The 17,753-nt window shown below is 45.6% G+C and overlaps 1 protein-coding gene across 1 annotated transcript in view; it reads left to right on the top strand.

Moving 5' to 3' along the window:
* CDK6 (cyclin dependent kinase 6) overlaps positions 1 to 17,753 on the top strand; it is a 198,594-nt gene that overhangs the window by 159,662 nt on the left and 21,179 nt on the right. Inside the window, exon 5 of the mRNA XM_088442192.1 lies at positions 11,581 to 11,690. Coding sequence (XP_088298318.1) covers positions 11,581 to 11,690 — 110 coding nt within the window. The remainder of the gene's footprint in view (positions 1 to 11,580; positions 11,691 to 17,753) is intronic.

Genomic DNA, 17,753 nt, shown 5'->3' on the forward strand with positions numbered 1-17,753 from the left:
AGTGTCTCAACACAATGACTCGAATCATTCAGATGTTCGAATGATTCGAGTCACTCAGCGTTTGGTGTGTCGAGGCACCCACCTCTCTAGCCTCTGTCAGTGGAAGCCTGAGTCAGTGGCAGCTTTGCCGTCTATACTGCTGATCCGACCCGATCATACTTCTGCACTGAGTCAGATCAGCAGTGTAGGGGGCGGAGCTGTCAGCGACTCACTCTGACGCTGCTACTGCTCAGGAGAGTCAGTGCAGAACCTTGAGCTGTAGTGCAGGCGGCGGAGCTGTCAGCGAGTCACTCAGAGTCGCACTGCTCCTGCTCAGTAGAGTCAGTGCAGAAGCATAATCTGCAGCACTGGGCTGCGGGGGGGGTGCGGATCTGTCAGCGACCCACTCAGAGTCGCCGGCACTCCTGCTTGCTACAGCTCTAAAGAGTCATATCCCGAGACACTCCACTGAGTTGAGCCATGTGGCTCAACTCCGTTCGGTGAATCGCTCTGCCCATCCCTAAACGGAACGATGTGCTGCATCATCGATATCGCTGAACGATTTCCATTGAACCTTCTGTAGTGCAGGACAAACGATATGGGGAGTGCACACTGAAAGATATCTTTGATAAATATCTTTCAGTGAAGTCATCCTGCCACATCTCTGAACAGGCAATTCTTGACGATATCTTCCAACTTGGCCTGCATGTACGGACGGCCATAGATATAGTTATCGTCCAGCGGGAGCGCGCATCGTTGGTCATTCATTGCATACAAACAGAACGATATTAACGATATATCGTTGAACGATATCGTTATCGTTTAAAGATATCGTCTCGTGTGTATGCCCAGTGTTGAAATTTCAAAGAAATATCCAGTCCAGAGCCAATAAATCAGGCAGCAGAGGGCAGTAGGGGGCAGAGCACAATTCAACCCAAATCTCGATATCAAGCCCGACTGCCCTCTACACTGAGGAGGGGGACAGGATATGGGAGGTCAGTTTTTGAGTCTACTGGACATTCCGGGATAGCACTATATGAAGACATAATAATAGCATAATTGACTTCCGACAAATACAGTATATCCCTAGGGGTATATTTACTAAAGTGAGGGTTTTTAGAAATGGAGTTGTTGCCAATAGCAACCAATCAGATTCTAGCGATTATCTTCTAGAAGATGCTAGATAAATGATAAGTAGAATCTGATTGGTTGCTACGGGCTACATCTCCACTTTTAAAAACCTGCACTTCAGTTAATACACCCCGTAGTGTGTGTGTCTTTGTAGTAAGGGATACAGGGCCTGATTCGGAGCTGTGCGCTAATGCTTCCGCAGCGGCGATTTTTGTAACTGTGGATATATGAAAATGTGGTAAACCAGCGGCCGCCGGGACTTGTACTAAGACGCCCACCGGAACCATCGCAGCTCTCCGCAACTGCGTACACATAGGCAGCATCGGACACAGATCAGGTAAACATTGATTCCCTGAGTCAGTCTATGGTCACTCAGAATGACTGCCGTAACCTAGACGCCGGAGCCGTGTTTTCTGCGTACAGGATCACAGACGCAGCATGCGACACGTCCCTGGCCAACACTCCCTGCTTTGTCCACGAAACGCCCCCTGAGAATAAAGATTTGCAACGTGCAACTACAGTAATGTACCTTGACGCATGGTAGTAGCAAAAATTTGCTCCATTTGCGAAAACGTTGGCGTAGCGTACAAATCTGAATAAGGCCCATAATCCGATTTTGCTACACAACATTTTTTAGTCTCTCTCCCCTAGAACCTATACTATATAGACTATATTATTAATTTGCAATACAGTATTACGTACACTAGCCAACATATACGGAGTCCAATGCGTTCCTATATGCCCACGGCCAGTGCTAAGTTCTTCTGCCACTCCCCCAGACTCCCAGACTGCCTCCAATGCTCCCTAGAGCCAGGGACTTGGATTGTGGAATGGTGCCTGCGTCTGGACGCTCAGCTTTAGGCGGACTGGTCTTAATGTCACATCAGTGGCTTTCTGCGATTGCTTTCTCTGTCTATGTCTGAGATATTGCATACACTGCACTTTGTATGAGACAGACTATTGCTTGTTAAGTGCCAGTTATGACCTCTTCTTGGACTGGTAACACTCGTTCTAATAGCTAGCATTTGGAAACCCCCTGGCTAGAAATCCTGTGTTTGCCCATGGCTCCGACACCTTTTCTGAGCAGCCTGACAGGTCAAGTGATATATCTTATATGCACTGTGGGGGTCATTCAGACCCGCTCGTGAGCGTCAGGACACTCGCAAGCGGGTCGATGTTCCCCACTGCGCATGCGCACGACGGAGGGAGCTCCGTCGTGCGCATGCGCGAGACCCGGGGAGCGACGGGCTTTCCATCGCTCCGGGTCTCGCTCCAAAGGGGGCGTGCTGTCGATGTTGGTTGACAGCACGCCCCCTTTGGTGGGCGTGCCGGGGGCGTGCCTGCCAGACGGAGGCGTTCCCATGGGAACGCCTACCGTCTGAAGCCGGCCCCACTGACATCACTAGTGATGTCAGTGGGAGGGGCTTGTGGCAGGGAGACCCTACCGCAGGGTCTCCGTCGCAAGTCCTATGGTCAAGACCATCGCGACCATCTTTTTGGACGCTCGCAAATGCTGTGGGTGGTCACCCACAGCTATACGAGCGGCCAGGAGGCCGCTCCATTTTCATGGAGGAGGGCCCTGATTCAGAGCGAGCGCTCTGGTCATAGCGTTCAGCTCTGAATCAGGCCCTGTGTGTGGCCTCCTAGTAAATGTCCTTATACTTCTGGCACTGTCTTGAATGATAAGAAAAGCAGAGTTTTTGCGAGGTGCCTGAATGTTTTGAATAGTTAGCTGGTGCAATAAAACATGCCCATTCAGCAATGCTTTTAACTGGTTTCGTGCAAGCTACAATGGTAGTTCCCCTTTAAGCTACATCCTTATTTAAGGTGCTAAAAATGTTAGCCATTGTGGTGACAAAAGCTTTGCAAGATTTGTGAGGGACCCTCCCTTAACCCCCGTGTTATTATGTTGTATTTCTTTTATACTGCATTTAGTATTACGCCGTGGAATGGACCAGTGCTGTACTGAGAAAACTTCATACACATTTTGCCAAGTAAGCTTGCAATCTACTGATACAGGTTGAAAATGTTGCCTGTCCAGGGTAGCTATGAGCTGACACCTTGATTGAAACCAGGGTCTTCAGGCACTACCAAGCTACATATAACAACACAAGCATAAGAGAGCAAGAATTATAATAGCATACAAAGCAGATTATCTGGGTACATTTACAGTTGGCCATCTACAAGATTGGTGTTTATTTCTTTAGTTAACCACTATATATGTTAAATAGGTTAAAATATATTGTGGATGTGTTTTGTCATCCTTCACGCGGTGGAGTCATAGCCGGTAGACTGGGACAGAATTATATCAGTTGTCCGATTTTAAAGCGCAGTCATTGGATTTTTACACAGGCTCTATTGTATACTTATACCTTTCTTCTGTTTTTAGCATCTTCCTTTATAGCGCTCCTGTATTGCAGTTCTTGTTTAGGTTTTTGCTCTATAGCGCTAATTTAAATATGTTTACACTCTTGAGTAGTGTGCTGATTGGCCCTGGGTGTCTGGGCTAATCAATAGCTCTTCTGTAATGCTGGCAGTAATAGTTTAGGTTTCTGCTCTATAGCGCTAATTTAAATATGTTTACACTCTTGAGAAGTGAGTGTAGCTTTTTTTTTTTTTTTATGGTGTTTTACAGTTATTTTCGACTCTTTTTGCATGTAAAATGCAATGCGGATTGGCCCTGGTTGTCTGTCCTAATCAATTTTACTAAAGGGGGTATCCATTTAGCGATATTTGTAGGCGATTGCACGATAACAAAGTCGTTATCATGCAATCGCTTGCAATTGCTCATTTATCGGGCACATTTAGGACTCAAACGACCAGCGATGGTCGTTTCTGACATTATCATCGCCCGTACATGCTGGTCAACCTGATGATCACGTCAGGTTCAGCATCTACGGGGATGATGGATGTCCCTACACTGAACGACTGAACATTTAGTTTAGGCAAATCCCAGACATAGAAACGACAATCGTTTCTATGTCTGTTAATGGATAGGCACCTTAAGTTGGTGAAGGCTACTTTCCTTGTTTATTGCTTGGATAGAGGTATGATAGGCTACATCTGTGGCTTTGTGTAATGCTAATCGGGTGTTAGATATGTATGTTGGTGTAATGTAGAAAAACTTTGTGGATTTTTTAAAAAGTTAACTGAGAGAGGTGCAGCTCTGAAAGTACTGAGCTGGCTGCTATGTGTGATTTATGGCTGTAATAGTAGTTATTACGGTACAGTGTTATGCTTTGCAGAAATACTTTCAGTGAATAATTGTGAGGAAAAAAAAATTATAAATGAATGTAGCAGGAGATTGCTCTTAGAAGAGCAGTTGAGTATTACTGCTGGGCTTTATGTCGTTTTTTTTGTGTATTATCAATGTCACTTCTAGGTCTTGGTTGTAGCCAGCAGTATGCAGTGTGTTTGATTGCCTTAGAGGATCTCCAGATGGAGTCTGTCCCCTGTTTTTCTTTGTTGTGTTCAGGGGGGCTTGAAACCAAACGCGTTTCACTCCTAATATGGGACTTCATCAGGGATCTTCATCATGATTGGAACTCCTAAACTTTGAGCTACTGAACCGACAGCACAAACCTCTACAATTATTATCACAAGCAGAGGTAATCCCAAAACAACCCCATAATATACTTTACTGTATAATAAGGAAATAAGGGGGAAATTATTAAACCTTGGTGAGAGATAAAGTGGACAGAGATAAAGTGCCAACCAATCAGCTTCTAACTGTCATTTTTCAAGCACATCCTGTAAAATAACAGTTATAAGATGATGGGTTGGTACTTTTATCTCTCTATACTTTACCTCTCTCCAAAGTTTGATACATCACCCCCTAAAAAGAGAATTACGTGGCTCTGTGGCTGCAGGCAGAGAGCCTTACAGGCCACAGAGAGACAAGGTGACTTCTGATATCCGTTATAATCTGCAGCGCAGTAGATACAGTGCATATATTATTTCAAATGATATATAGTAATACATTATAATAACAATAGTACTGACTTCAAGACCAGTGAAATAAATATTTTCTTATTATTCGCTACATGTTCTATGTATTTTTGATGAACTCTTTATTGCTGAACTATTTCCACCCATGACCATCCAGACATTGGGGCTTATTCAATTAGCCCCCGCGTCTAATTGCCGTGCTGGACCTATTCAATTAGCGGGGATTTCTCACGCACGAAACCCCACAGCTAATTGACTCCGTTGCCTACACGGACAGACAGCAGCTAGTGCAGGATAGCTTCAGTGAAACAGCTGTGTGCCTTGTCAGGTTACCAGTAGGCGACATGCCTTCTCCACCCTGATCTTTGGCCAGCCTTAATCAATTTCAGTTTAGGGTTCTGGATTCAGTCAGGCCCTTCTCTTATCTCCAGGAACCTAAAGGTGCCCATCCACTAGACGATTAAGTTGAGCGATTGAACGATAACGATCGTTCAATCGTTCATAAATCGTTTGCAAAAATGTCTAAAACGACCAGCGATGTGCGTGCCCGCTGGTTGTTTAGCCGTCTATCATTGTGCAAACATGCTGGTCAACCTGACGATAACGTCAGGTTCAGCATGTCTGCAGATGATTGATGAGCCTGCACTGAACGACTGCTCGTTCAGTGCAGGCTCATCACAGACTGACAAACGACTGCACGATTACAATGTCCTAATTGTGCAGTCTTTTGCCTGTCTTCTAGTGGATGGGCACCTTTATACTGCGACTTACAGCAATATACTAGCACATCTGTCATTGTAAGCCGGGGTTAGGCAGTATGGGTTTCCCACAGTATAAGGCCCAAACATCACCACCTAAGAGCTGGCACAAAATGGCTGCGTGCTCCTCTGTACATAGAGAAACGGCCCTAAATATGCATCCAGTCCAGACCTCTATCGTAATTTCAATGATCTCTCTCCCTAAAATGACATTTGGATTGCTCCACAAAACGGTGCTCACAGGTGCACCTACCCTGTTCTTGCAAGGAACGCCAACTTCCTCCCCATTCCCCTGCGTCTAGCTCCACATACAGCAACGCTCCTGCACATGGCGTGCTGTACCGCCACAGAGTGCGTCTCACACTTCACCTTTATAGTTTGACACTTGGTACATGACCACAAGTGCTGTAAAATAACACGTTGATTGAATAGCATTTCCCTGTTGTGTAAGTGCTTCAGGAAGGCAAATTAATCAGCCATAGTGTGTCTGCTGAGAGCCAGTCTCTAGCCCTGAGCAGGGAGCAGTGCCTGTTGTATTCTTATCTCGTTACTTTGAAAACATGCCCAAATATTTATTTGGTTCCCATAGCGAGAGGGAGGGCGCTGTAACCTGTTCCTGTAAGAACCAAAGTGCACTGGACTTTGTCAAGCAGCCACCAGGGGACACACATTTGTCTTTGGCTATTGTGTTCATTCAAGAGAGACCTGCATTGCCTTCCAAGTCTGCTGTTTGTGCAGTGTAATATTAAATTATTAGGAAGTTAGTAGAAGACTTTGAAATAATAGGATTTTTGCTGAACAAAATTGCCAGGGATCACTAATCCTCAATGCTAATTTCTCTCTAAAATATCACAATTATGTAAAAGTTACAGGAACTATGAGAATGGAAAATGATTACAGAACAAATGTTGCATGGTGGGGAGGGGCAATATTTTTGTTATAGGGTTCCCGTTCCTGCTTTCTGATTGGCTTAATAATTGTCGCCGATCATTTCATTTCCTTTCATTTTCGGTCACACACTGCCCCATTCTCACAGATTACATTGTTTAGCAGCGCTTCTGACAGTGACTGCAGGATGAGCTCTGGCTTTCAGAGGGTACCCGACTGCACATCGGACCTCATTCCACACCATCGATCAGACATTGGCCGCTCCATCGGACATAACAGCCCTATGGTTGCTCAGAATGCCCGATGGTACATAGCTGCCGATGCCAGTCGAACTGCGTCTTTCAACACAGTCCCTGACACTAACGCGCCCGCCGCGGGCTATGGAACCCCCTGCCCCAGTCACAATTGTAATCTTCATCCCCTGGCGGTAAACATTGGGACGCATGTGCTGTGCTTCTCGGATGCATGCACAGAACTAAAAAATTGGGTGCTCAGCCCGATCTTTAAATTCCGTCCACCTCTGAATCAGGCGCATTGTCACAAAGACACGCGTTTCACCCATATGTAACGTCCCAAAACTATTCAAAGTAATTGTGTGAACCGTAAAAATTTTTGCGTTTTGCCGGATTTCGTGAGGAGATAGCACCGTGTACTTCTCTGTATGCATGGCTCAGACCACCCTCATCCTGCCTGATAATACATTAGGCCCTCATCCTTCATTTATAAAATACTAATTGTTTCATTCCATTCCTGGAATATTTTCACTCCCGACTTTGGAGCTGTCTAAATGCATTCTGTTGTCGGATTCCAGCGGAAATGTGCATGTATGTCGCTGCTTCCAACAACGGCAGTGGGTAGACTGGAACCCAGGAGACTGTGGCATTCCTCCCTACAACTCATGTAATGTTATCTGCTATTGTGGGCTGCTTACCTGGAAATATATAAAGACACTGACTATAAAGAATGTGGAGCTTTTAAATCCAATTTAGCTGGTCTTTTCTCTGGAGAGAAGGATGAGACTTATTTTTAAAGGCGATTGAACTTTGCCCTGTCCTAAGGATACTAATTGGCTGTTCCCATTGTTGGGTTTTATATTGGACGGAGGTTTACTTAAAGACTATGGCCCTGATTCAGAGCCGGACGCTCTGACCAGAGCGATCGCTCTGAATCAGGGCCCACCTCCATAAATATGGAGCGTCCTCCTGGACGCTCATATAGCTGTGGGTCACCACCCACAGCATATACGAGCGTGCAGGATGATGGTCGCGATGGTCTTGACCATCGCGACCATCGCCACTGCGAGCAGAAGCCTGCGGTTGAGTTTCTCAACCGCAAGGCCCTGAGTGATTTTGGCTCTATCAGAGCCAAAATCACTCCCACTGACATCACTAGTGATGTCAGTGGGGCCGGCTTCTGACTGTAGGCGTTCCTTTGGGAACGCCTCCGTCTGGGAGGCACGCCCACCAAAGGGGGCGTGCTGTCAATCAACATCGACAGCACGCCCCCTTTGATCAGATACAACGAGCGAAGGAAAGTCCTTCGCTCGTCGCGTCTCGCGCATGCGCACGACGGAACTCCCTCCGTCGTGCGCATGCGCAGTGCAGACCATCGACCCACTTGCGAGCGGACAGCCGCTCGCGAGTGGGTCTGAATCAGGCCCTATTTTTTCTCAGCACATCTTTTTATTACTGGAGACTAACACATTCTTTATTGTGGACTTTAATTTCCTTTTATATATGTCTATGTAGATCTATTCTATATTAAATATTGTTTAAACTTGTAATCTTTATGCGCTCCTTATTGTAAGTTAGTCAATACTATTTGGAGTATAACAGAATCACTCAGTAGGAGCAGCTGATTTTTACAATTAGGTTGCATTACTTTCTTTTTACTTTTACTAATCAACTTTTATGCGCCTGAATTATATTTGTTCGTTGTGCATAATTAACAGGCAGAGTCATAGTACACGTCACCTGGATGTATTTCACACTGAAGTGATCGCAGTGCTTGCGGTAGGGTATAGTCAACCTCAAGCGCTGCGTTCACTTCCGATGGTACTCGATGTACCGATGGTTGCATACGCTTCCTGGAGATGACGTGCGCAAGTGTGCGTCTTAAGTCATGCTGGTGGGTGTCTGCATACACAAAGCGATCGCACGCCAAGACATAGTGGTCGTGCTTATGCCTTGCCGAGCGATCGCCTGGCATGCTGGGTGTGTGCCGGATTTGCATACGCTGGGTGCGAGCGTACGCATCTAGCGAGTGGGTCTGAATCAGGTCCTCGGTCTGATACCTGCCTTTTCTTATACACAGATAAAAAGAACAAAATAGGTACATTTCTGTTAGTATAATATTAAACTATATTTTTATTTCATATACAGTTATGTATAAAACATTTTACAACCTGGCATATCCTGTTTAGGAATTTTACTATATTGAACATGGTTTGGTGCTCACATCTTCTATATCGCGAATCCGAAATAGCTCATAGCTGTAAACATAAAACGTAATCAGCATAACACGATAGTGCTCAGAGGTGATAGGCCGCTCTAACGCAATTATGACATCCTGTCGTGGGGAATTTAGGGCTTCAAATTTAGCTATTTGTTTCTATATATAAGTTTCTATATATAAGTCATAATATTAACTATAACTTACAACCAGAAGTGCCCTTCTGCTCCACGGGAGGTTTCTGTCCTCCCTGAGCTCGCCTTAGGACACCTGCGTTACGGTTTGACAGGTGTACCGCCCCAGTCAAACTCATGGGTGCCAGGTGGGTCTAGGGGGGCCAGCACTGCAAACCTTGCACCAAGCACTATGCACCCGTACAGCGTCCTATGCTCCTTCGCACAGCGCCATCTTGATAATGATGTATTCAGTAGGATGGCGCCGCACAGGAGCTAGCAAGACTCTGCTCTCTTCTGTGCATCTTTCCGAATTGATCACCAGTCAGATGGCGCAGCGGGAAACCACGCAAGAGGCACATTTCATCATCAGGTACAGGGGGGATTGGAGGGGGGGGCGCTTCATGGTGACTGATACCCTTCTGCTTACAACATAAGGTGTTGTGTACAGCGTAAAGTGAATGAACGCCTAAAGCGAAATTTATAATCTGTACAGGATGAATTATAGTTTACAGCATAAAACATAACCTACTGTACAGGACGAAGTATAGTCTACTACAGGATAAAGTATAGTAGTAACCTGTGCAGAATAAGGTATAGCCACAGCAGAGTTTCCCAAACTCTGCCATTACAGTCCAGGTTTTAAGGATATCCATGCTTGAGTCCAGATGGTAAAATTAAATTAGGCACAAATTAAGTCACCTGTGCTCAAGCATGGATAGCCTTAAAACAAGGCATTTATATCCAGGTCATGGGATTGGGCTCAAAATACAGGGTTGCAGATCCATAGAATTAGATCTAAAGAGAAGCGTATTCTGTGCTCCACAATAGATTGTTGTGTTTTTTTCATGATAATTCAGTCATAAGTAAATAGTGGAATTTATTCACAGGCGGTGATAATTTTACCATAAATCTGCAGTACAGTCTAAAGCACAGGTCCTCAAACTCGATCCTCAGGACCCCAAACCGTGCATGTTTTCCATGTCTCCTCACAGGATCACAAGTGAAATAATTAGCCCCATCTGTGGATCCTATAAAATGTGTCAGTGAGAGTGGTGTCACAAGTGGGGTGCGGGCCGAGGGGTGACACCAAGGTGCAGACTCCCCCTCACTGACAGGAGCCGGGTGCTGCACTGTAGTAGTAAGTGCAGCACTCTGCTTCCGACACTGTGAGGGAGCCGCCACTGCACACAGGACAGTCCGCACCCCCTGCACGTCCCCAGCCCCCCCAGTAAAAAGCCCGGGAGTCGGGACTACAGGGTTCGGGCCGCGAGGCCACAGCCCCTTTCCGCATGGCTACGCCCCCTGTCCGCGAAGCCAAACAATCTTTTCGGATTGTGTGGAGGGACGCCACTGGTCAGTGAGTAATGAATACACCTGTGCGTCTGCTAGGTAACCTGGAAAATGTGAACTGTGAGGGGTCCTGAGGACCGAGTTTGAGAACCACTGGTCTAACGCTAGGGGTGCACTTAATACTTGGTCTCTCTTTTCTCTCAGCCGATTCATCATTTATTGGTGAGTCAAAGTCAACTCGCTCATCTACATATATGCAACATCAATAGCTAATCTGATCATTACCTGTGTAATACTGCCGATGGCGAGCGGCCAGCCTACACAGCACATGTACAAAGGAGATTACATAAACACCTTTACTCCCACATCGTGCAGATGGAACCTAGAGGATATTGTGGGGCCTCTGAAGGGGATGTCAGCATTCCGGCTAGGCTCCAAAATACCGACCATCGGCATCCTGAAGGCAAGTATCGGGGGATAGGATGAGGGTAGAGAGTTAGGGTTAGGCACTAAGGGGGGAGGGTTAGGGTACGGGTAGGGGGGGTTAGGTTCAGACGCTAGGGGGTAGATTAGGGTTAGGTACTAGGGGGAGGGTTAGGTTTAGGGTACGGGAAGGGAGGGTTGAGTTCTGTCACTAGGGGGGATTAGGATTAGGCACCACAAATGGATGGTTATGGTAGGGAGAGGGGGAGGGTCAGCAAAACGACCAACAAGTCAGGATCTCGACGTTGGGATTCTGACCGCCGGGATCCCGACTGCCGACAACCCATACCCAACCCCACTGAAGTCATGGCATTGTGTGTTTTTACTGTTTGTCTAGATTGCAATAAAATATAATGTTTTTAAATAACCCTTATTCTTCTAATCTCATAATATTCTTCTTTTTATGAGACCTGTTGTTTTTAGCAGTTTGGAAAGTGATTACTGGTGCAGTCTGAGCTGGTGTTGTGTCATTGCAGGTGGTCACTCTATGGTACAGAGCCCCAGAAGTACTACTGCAGTCCAGCTACGCCACGCCGGTGGACATCTGGAGCGTCGGGTGTATATTTGCGGAAATGTTTCGTCGAAAGTAAGATTTGTATTTGCATTTATTTGTAGTAGCTTATATAATCAGAATGAATTTGCTAATTATAAATGATCCCTATTATATTACCAGTTATTAGTCACCATCCTCAGCTGTACTCTGCACGAGACTCACCTGTACTGATCATAACAAATGCCACCGGTTCTGGGTGAATGTCTGATACAGGGAAAGAGACATTCCTGACGTCTAATAGCTAGGAAAAGTCAAGGTGTATACTGGGAGCATTGAATTGCTGATGAAACTAATTGGAGGATGACAATATCTTATCAGTAATCATACGATGCAGAGTAATAAGAAGAGAAGTGTTCGGTGCAGTGCTGGGACGGGTTGAGTACCCCAATACTTAGGGGTAATGAAAAAACAAAAATCAGCTAAGGATATCCTTGATGGACACATGAATCGCAGACGGATTAAATTAAAGTAAGACTACTATGTGAGATACGGCCCGCTACCAAACTAACTTGTATGGATATCCTTGTTTTAAACACAGATCAGCCAATTAAAAATATACCAGATACTAATGGTAGTTATGTTTCATGAAGTATCATGCTTGTCTATTCTCCCGCAATGTATGGGAGACTCCTGTATCTTTTCCGTATACTCTCCCGGAATGTATGGGAGACTCCTGTATTTTTTCCGTATACTCTCCCGGAATGTATGGGAGACTCATGTGTTTCCCGTATACTCTCCCGGGAGAGTAGACTAGCCGGATCCCACCCACTCCCATGGGGAACTGGGCAGTCCAGGGACTTCATGATGCAATTTTTTCAATCTTTACAGTGTTGGTGAGTCTGTGCTAGAGATGGACATCAAATGATGGCCGGGCATCCATCATTGAAAATGTCGTTGCGATGGTAACTAACCATTGCATCAAGAGAATTCAAACATTCCGATGGTTGGCGCATGAGCAAAAAACATGCTTGCGTAATAGCAACATGCAGCAGTTCCTGATGTTAAACAGCTAAATTCATCTGTATTTTGACATCGGATGGCCATCGCTTTCACATCATTCGATGGCGGCTACCATCAGAAAGCCGCTATCAAATGGTGAAAACACGACAAAAACATTGATGGTAATGTCCATCCCTAGTCTGTGTCCACTGTGGCATCAGCCTCCTGTTCTTAGCTGACAGGAGTCTGGTCTTCTACTGCTGTAGCCCATCCATTTCCAAGATTCAATATGCCGTGCGTACAGAGGGGTTGGGTACGGGATGCCGACATCCCGACTGGGTCACAATAACGACAGATGGAGGTACGTATATTACCCTCCCTCCCCGCAGCCTAAACCTAACCATCCCCTCCATAGCCTAAACCTACCCCAGCAGCCTAGCCCTAACTCTCCACCCTAGTGCCTAACCCTGCCCCTAACCCCTATACTTACTGTTGGGATGCAGGCGCTGGGATTCCGTCGCCAGCATTTTAAGCGCCAACATCCCCGACAGCTGGGGTAATAACTACATCCCCGTACAGAGATGCTCTTATGCCTACCACTTCTCTAACGCATGGCTATTTAACTTATCAACAGTATGTCTGGCGATAACACAACACCGAAAAATTTATATTTTAATCTTTCCCCTTATACCGCTCAGGTTAGCATAATTTCTGGCTTTAGTTCATCATTCAAGTGAGATAATAGTATAGGATAAGAGCAGAAGACAGATAGCCCTCTAGCACAATGGAGGGGGGTGCCTCTCTGTACCGCAGAACGAGGCTTCTGCTCTGCACTTTGCTAGGAACACCTTCACTCCTCCGCGCAGCCTGCGCAAACAATATCTCCACTGCCATCTTGCTCCTTAAGCCCATGAGCTTCAGCAGAGACGATCGAGGTGGCCCAGACACTGATTTTTGCACTGCACCGAAATTGCTTCTTTGTTTTTTTGGGCATTTTTGAAGGACTTTTGCTATTAAATTAATATTTACAAGAGTTTATTCATAGGTTGCCACCCCTTGTATATTATATATGATAGCGATATTATCTACAGTTGATTATCTCAAATGTTTTTTTTACTTTTGCATCACACTTAACTGTCACTATCCAACCCTATGGGTTTTTTGTTTTTGTTTTTTTCACTGCTGAATTATTATATTGTGCATCGCCATCTATGTGAGTTTACGGTTTACTTTTTAAGCCCTGTTGCTTGTGGCAGATGTTTTCATAAGCATCAGCAGTTGCTTGATTGATAGCCGTTGTAAAATGCAGTAACAGCAAAGGATCTGTGGTCGGGTGTTACTGTTACACTGAGGCCCAGGCAATCCAGCTGCGGTTATCTTCCTGGTTTCCCTTCTTGCCAGACATCCAGTGGGGGCTGAGCAGTGTGGTAACAGCAACCGTCATACTGTCAAGAATAAAAGTGAAAGCAGGCGTTTTATGGTCAACAGGAAAAGACTGGGAAGACTTTCGTTGTGAGCTTTTCCCTTTTGTGTTCTACACGTGGGAGTACAGTGACGTAGTAGTCTGGCACCTTGGAAAGCCATGGTCGGGAAAGATTTATGCCGGGTTATTGAGGTTAAGAACCATCCTTCACATTGGATTCCAGGAATGTGAGATTCAAAGGCATCTTCCTGGAACTGGAAACATGAGACAGAGCAAAAGATATTCCTAAACCTGGAGTAACTGGTAATTAGGCAAATTGACCATGGAATTCATCTTCCGCCTATTACAGAGGGAGCTTTCGGCACATTTTTAAAAAATTGACGCTTTGATGGGAATTCAGTTGCAAAAAGAGAAGGGTGCGACTTGCCATTGCCACGGCGTTTTAACGCCGGCAACAGCAGCCGTCTCGCTCCCTTCGCCCGGCCAGCCGAATGCCCAATTCGCTCAAAAGTGCTCGTTACCCTTTGCGGTAGCAACGCTTTTGAGCGAGATCCTGCTGCTGTAAAGTGCGGGGCTGCCGCGCAGATTCGGCCAGGCGAATGTATTCGCTCCTTATTGAATTCCCCTCTTCTTTTTAAATGTTTTTTGCCCATCGTTAGAATCGAGCAATATGCAATAGCCCCTCCCGGAAGTGTAATCACTGCTGGGGTGTACGAGTTCAGGGTACAGATTGAATTCCATGTACAAGGGTTGCCATTCCAGGCACAGGGCCTGATTCTTATGCTTAGGATTGCGTCCATCTGCCTGCAAGCGGGAAGCCGCCTAGCCCATTGGTCTTACACCGGCCGCCACGACCGTCATCATTAGCATCGAGCCAGCCCCATGCGAGGAGCAAGAGATACGTCAGAAACAGGCTGAACCTTCCTGGTACGCGGAATCACACAGAGCTTATGATACACGCCCACGACACTCGGTGTTGCCGCCCAGCTTCAGCCCATTTCTCGTAAAGCGAGATCCGGCAGAGACCCGTACAACTCAAAATTGATTGTAGGTACGCACAAATGTCACTTCTGCGCATGCATGCCATGGTAAAGGTCGCTATTCACGTCCGTGAGAGCCAAGTGTAGATATGCCACTACTGTTTTTATTTTCAACTTATTAGCCTATGTTCCAGAGCACGATATAGGCATTTTGTATTCAGAAATGGATATTTAAAAGTTTTGGTGCTGATTAAGATGATTAGTATTTATCTCCTGCAGAGTTCCCATCTTCTCATCACACAATGGGACTCGCTGTCTGGAAGAAGTGGAAGCTGTGGAGAGCGTAGTGTTTTTCTCACGTAGATCGTAATTTTTTTTCTACTTCAAATATCTTCCGACAGCTTCCTGAAACTTTTCCACGTATATTTCTGAATTTTGTTTTTCAATTTTTATACGGTCTTGTATGTGATTATCATTGTTTTTCTACTTAGAAGCTGGACATATACCTGTATATCATGTGATCCTTTGTATTAAGAGGGGTCTTTATACTTTACAGTGGCGATTGTTATAGACTCACTCACACAAACGTTATAAATTCCCTAGGCTGCGGGCCCGGCATTCTGGAAATGCCTCCCCCCCCCTCTGTACCCATGCTGACCCCAAACTGGAACAGTCTTAGGTTTAACAAATATAGAAAAGGTTATTTCTGAATCAGCGAAAATGCCATTTTGTGGAACCGCATGCCCCTTTCATGTGCTATCGTGGCACAGTACATCAAGATGGCGTTAAATATGTGGTGAAACATTTTCTTCAAACGGTTTGAATTTTTGCCCGGGGTGAAAGGCAATTGGCAGCGATGTGGGCGGGGACTTGAAGTAGCGAGGTTGATAATGGCGTAATACTGGACTAACTTGCAAAATGAGAAATTTTTTTTGCTGCATAAGATATTTAAATGAGCTACAGGGGGTGGAGGTTTCACATTTTGAGTTGGGGAGTATCCTGAAAACAATAGGGGGTTACTAAAGCACCCTCAAATCAGGATGGATGTCCTGACCAGAGGACGGTGGGACAGTCCCCTGAAATCAGGACCGTCTTGCTGAACTTGGGTCATTTGGGAGGTACCGTATGTTTTTGCCACGTCCAACAAAAATCAAGAGGAAGTGGGGTGGGCGGGGGAGAGTGTATTTTTTTAATACGTCTGTGCATCCTTTACATAGGATAAATTAATTGGATGATGTTTGTTTAACTAGCAAATTAATAGACTGTGAGGTTTTAAATCTTTAAACAGTGTGTTGAGAAGTCTGTGATGAAACTCCGGCCGTGTTATTACAGATGCCAGCACACAGTCATCAGAATTCTGCACAAATAGAAGGAACTGTGGATGTCTAAGCTGCAGTGTTACTTTGGGGGACACCAGCTTTATATTGGATGCCGGAAACTAGTGTCATCGTGGAAATTATGGACTTGGCTGGTGTTCTGGACCAGCTGGTTAAACTTTCTGCTTCCCAGAGTGGTCTAGAAACAATTTTATTGTCTGTTATCTTCCTATTCTCTGTATGCTGTGTACTGTAAACCATACTGTGCATGACTATTAGCACTTATTGATGTCCAATATTTAAAGGAGCCCTAAGCGTGAACCATAAAATTAAAATACATTGTCTAGTGTTGGTCTGACATTCCATGGCAAAACTCATCTACTCTGGGACAATGCCCTGATTGAGTTACAGTGATGTCACAGGCCCCGCCCCTCCACTTGAATCCTCCAATCCACACAGTGCATAATGCACTGCAAGTCTTTAAAGCTGTCACTCAAACTCTGATTAGATAGAGAAGCACCCCCCTCCTAACATAGCGAAATGTTGCAGGGGAGTGACATAAGGACTCCAATTTTATCATATAGGGATGTAGTTAGCAGACAGGCGGACGGGATGCCGCCGGTCTGAATCCCGACGGTGGAAGCCCGACACGGGACGTAAGATAGGCATCAAAATATCAACGCCGATGCCGGAATCTAGACAGACGACATCCCGGCAGCATAGCAGGTTAGGGTTAGATGGATTTAGTACAATTTAAGTGTAAAGCTCTTTTCATTATTTGTATTTAAACAAAAACGCACAAAGGGCCTGATTCAGACCCGCTGGTGGGCAATGTGCTCGCAACAAAACGGGGCGGCTGTCTACGTTGAACGACAGCTCGCCCCGTTTTGTTGGCGGGGGTGGGGGTGTGGCTGTACAAACGAAGGAACGCCTGCCGTTTGAGGGCGGCCCTACTGACATCACTCGTGATGTCAGTAGTGGACTTCCTGCTCTATTAGAGCAGGAAGTCCACTTGGCATTACGAGTGCTGAGACCCTACCAGAAGAGTCTCCTCGCAATGCCGATGGTCACGATAATCGCGACCATCGCCAGGCCGCTCGCACAAGCTGTGGGTGGTCACCCACAGCTGAGCGAACGGCCTGGAGGCTGGAATTTAAAAAAAAAGGGACACCCTGATTCAGAGGGAGCGCACGCAAATAGCGTGCGCCTCTGAATCATGCCCAAAGTCTTTATAAAGAGATTTTCTGTCTACTGATTAAATCACTGACATTGTCTCATTTGAAGTAAAAAAAAAAATTATTTTTATCATCTCAGTTTAAATAGTGAATAGATAATAAAACAGTGTAAATTAGTCTGTGAATAAATGATTATAAGAAGTAATTGTAGAACTCTTATTAGTGCCAAAAATGAAATCTAAAGCTTTGAGAGGAACGATGGA

Source organism: Taudactylus pleione, unplaced genomic scaffold, assembly GCF_031769625.1.
Source record: "Taudactylus pleione unplaced genomic scaffold, aTauple2 ptg000306l, whole genome shotgun sequence".
Classification (NCBI taxonomy): domain Eukaryota; kingdom Metazoa; phylum Chordata; class Amphibia; order Anura; family Myobatrachidae; genus Taudactylus; species Taudactylus pleione.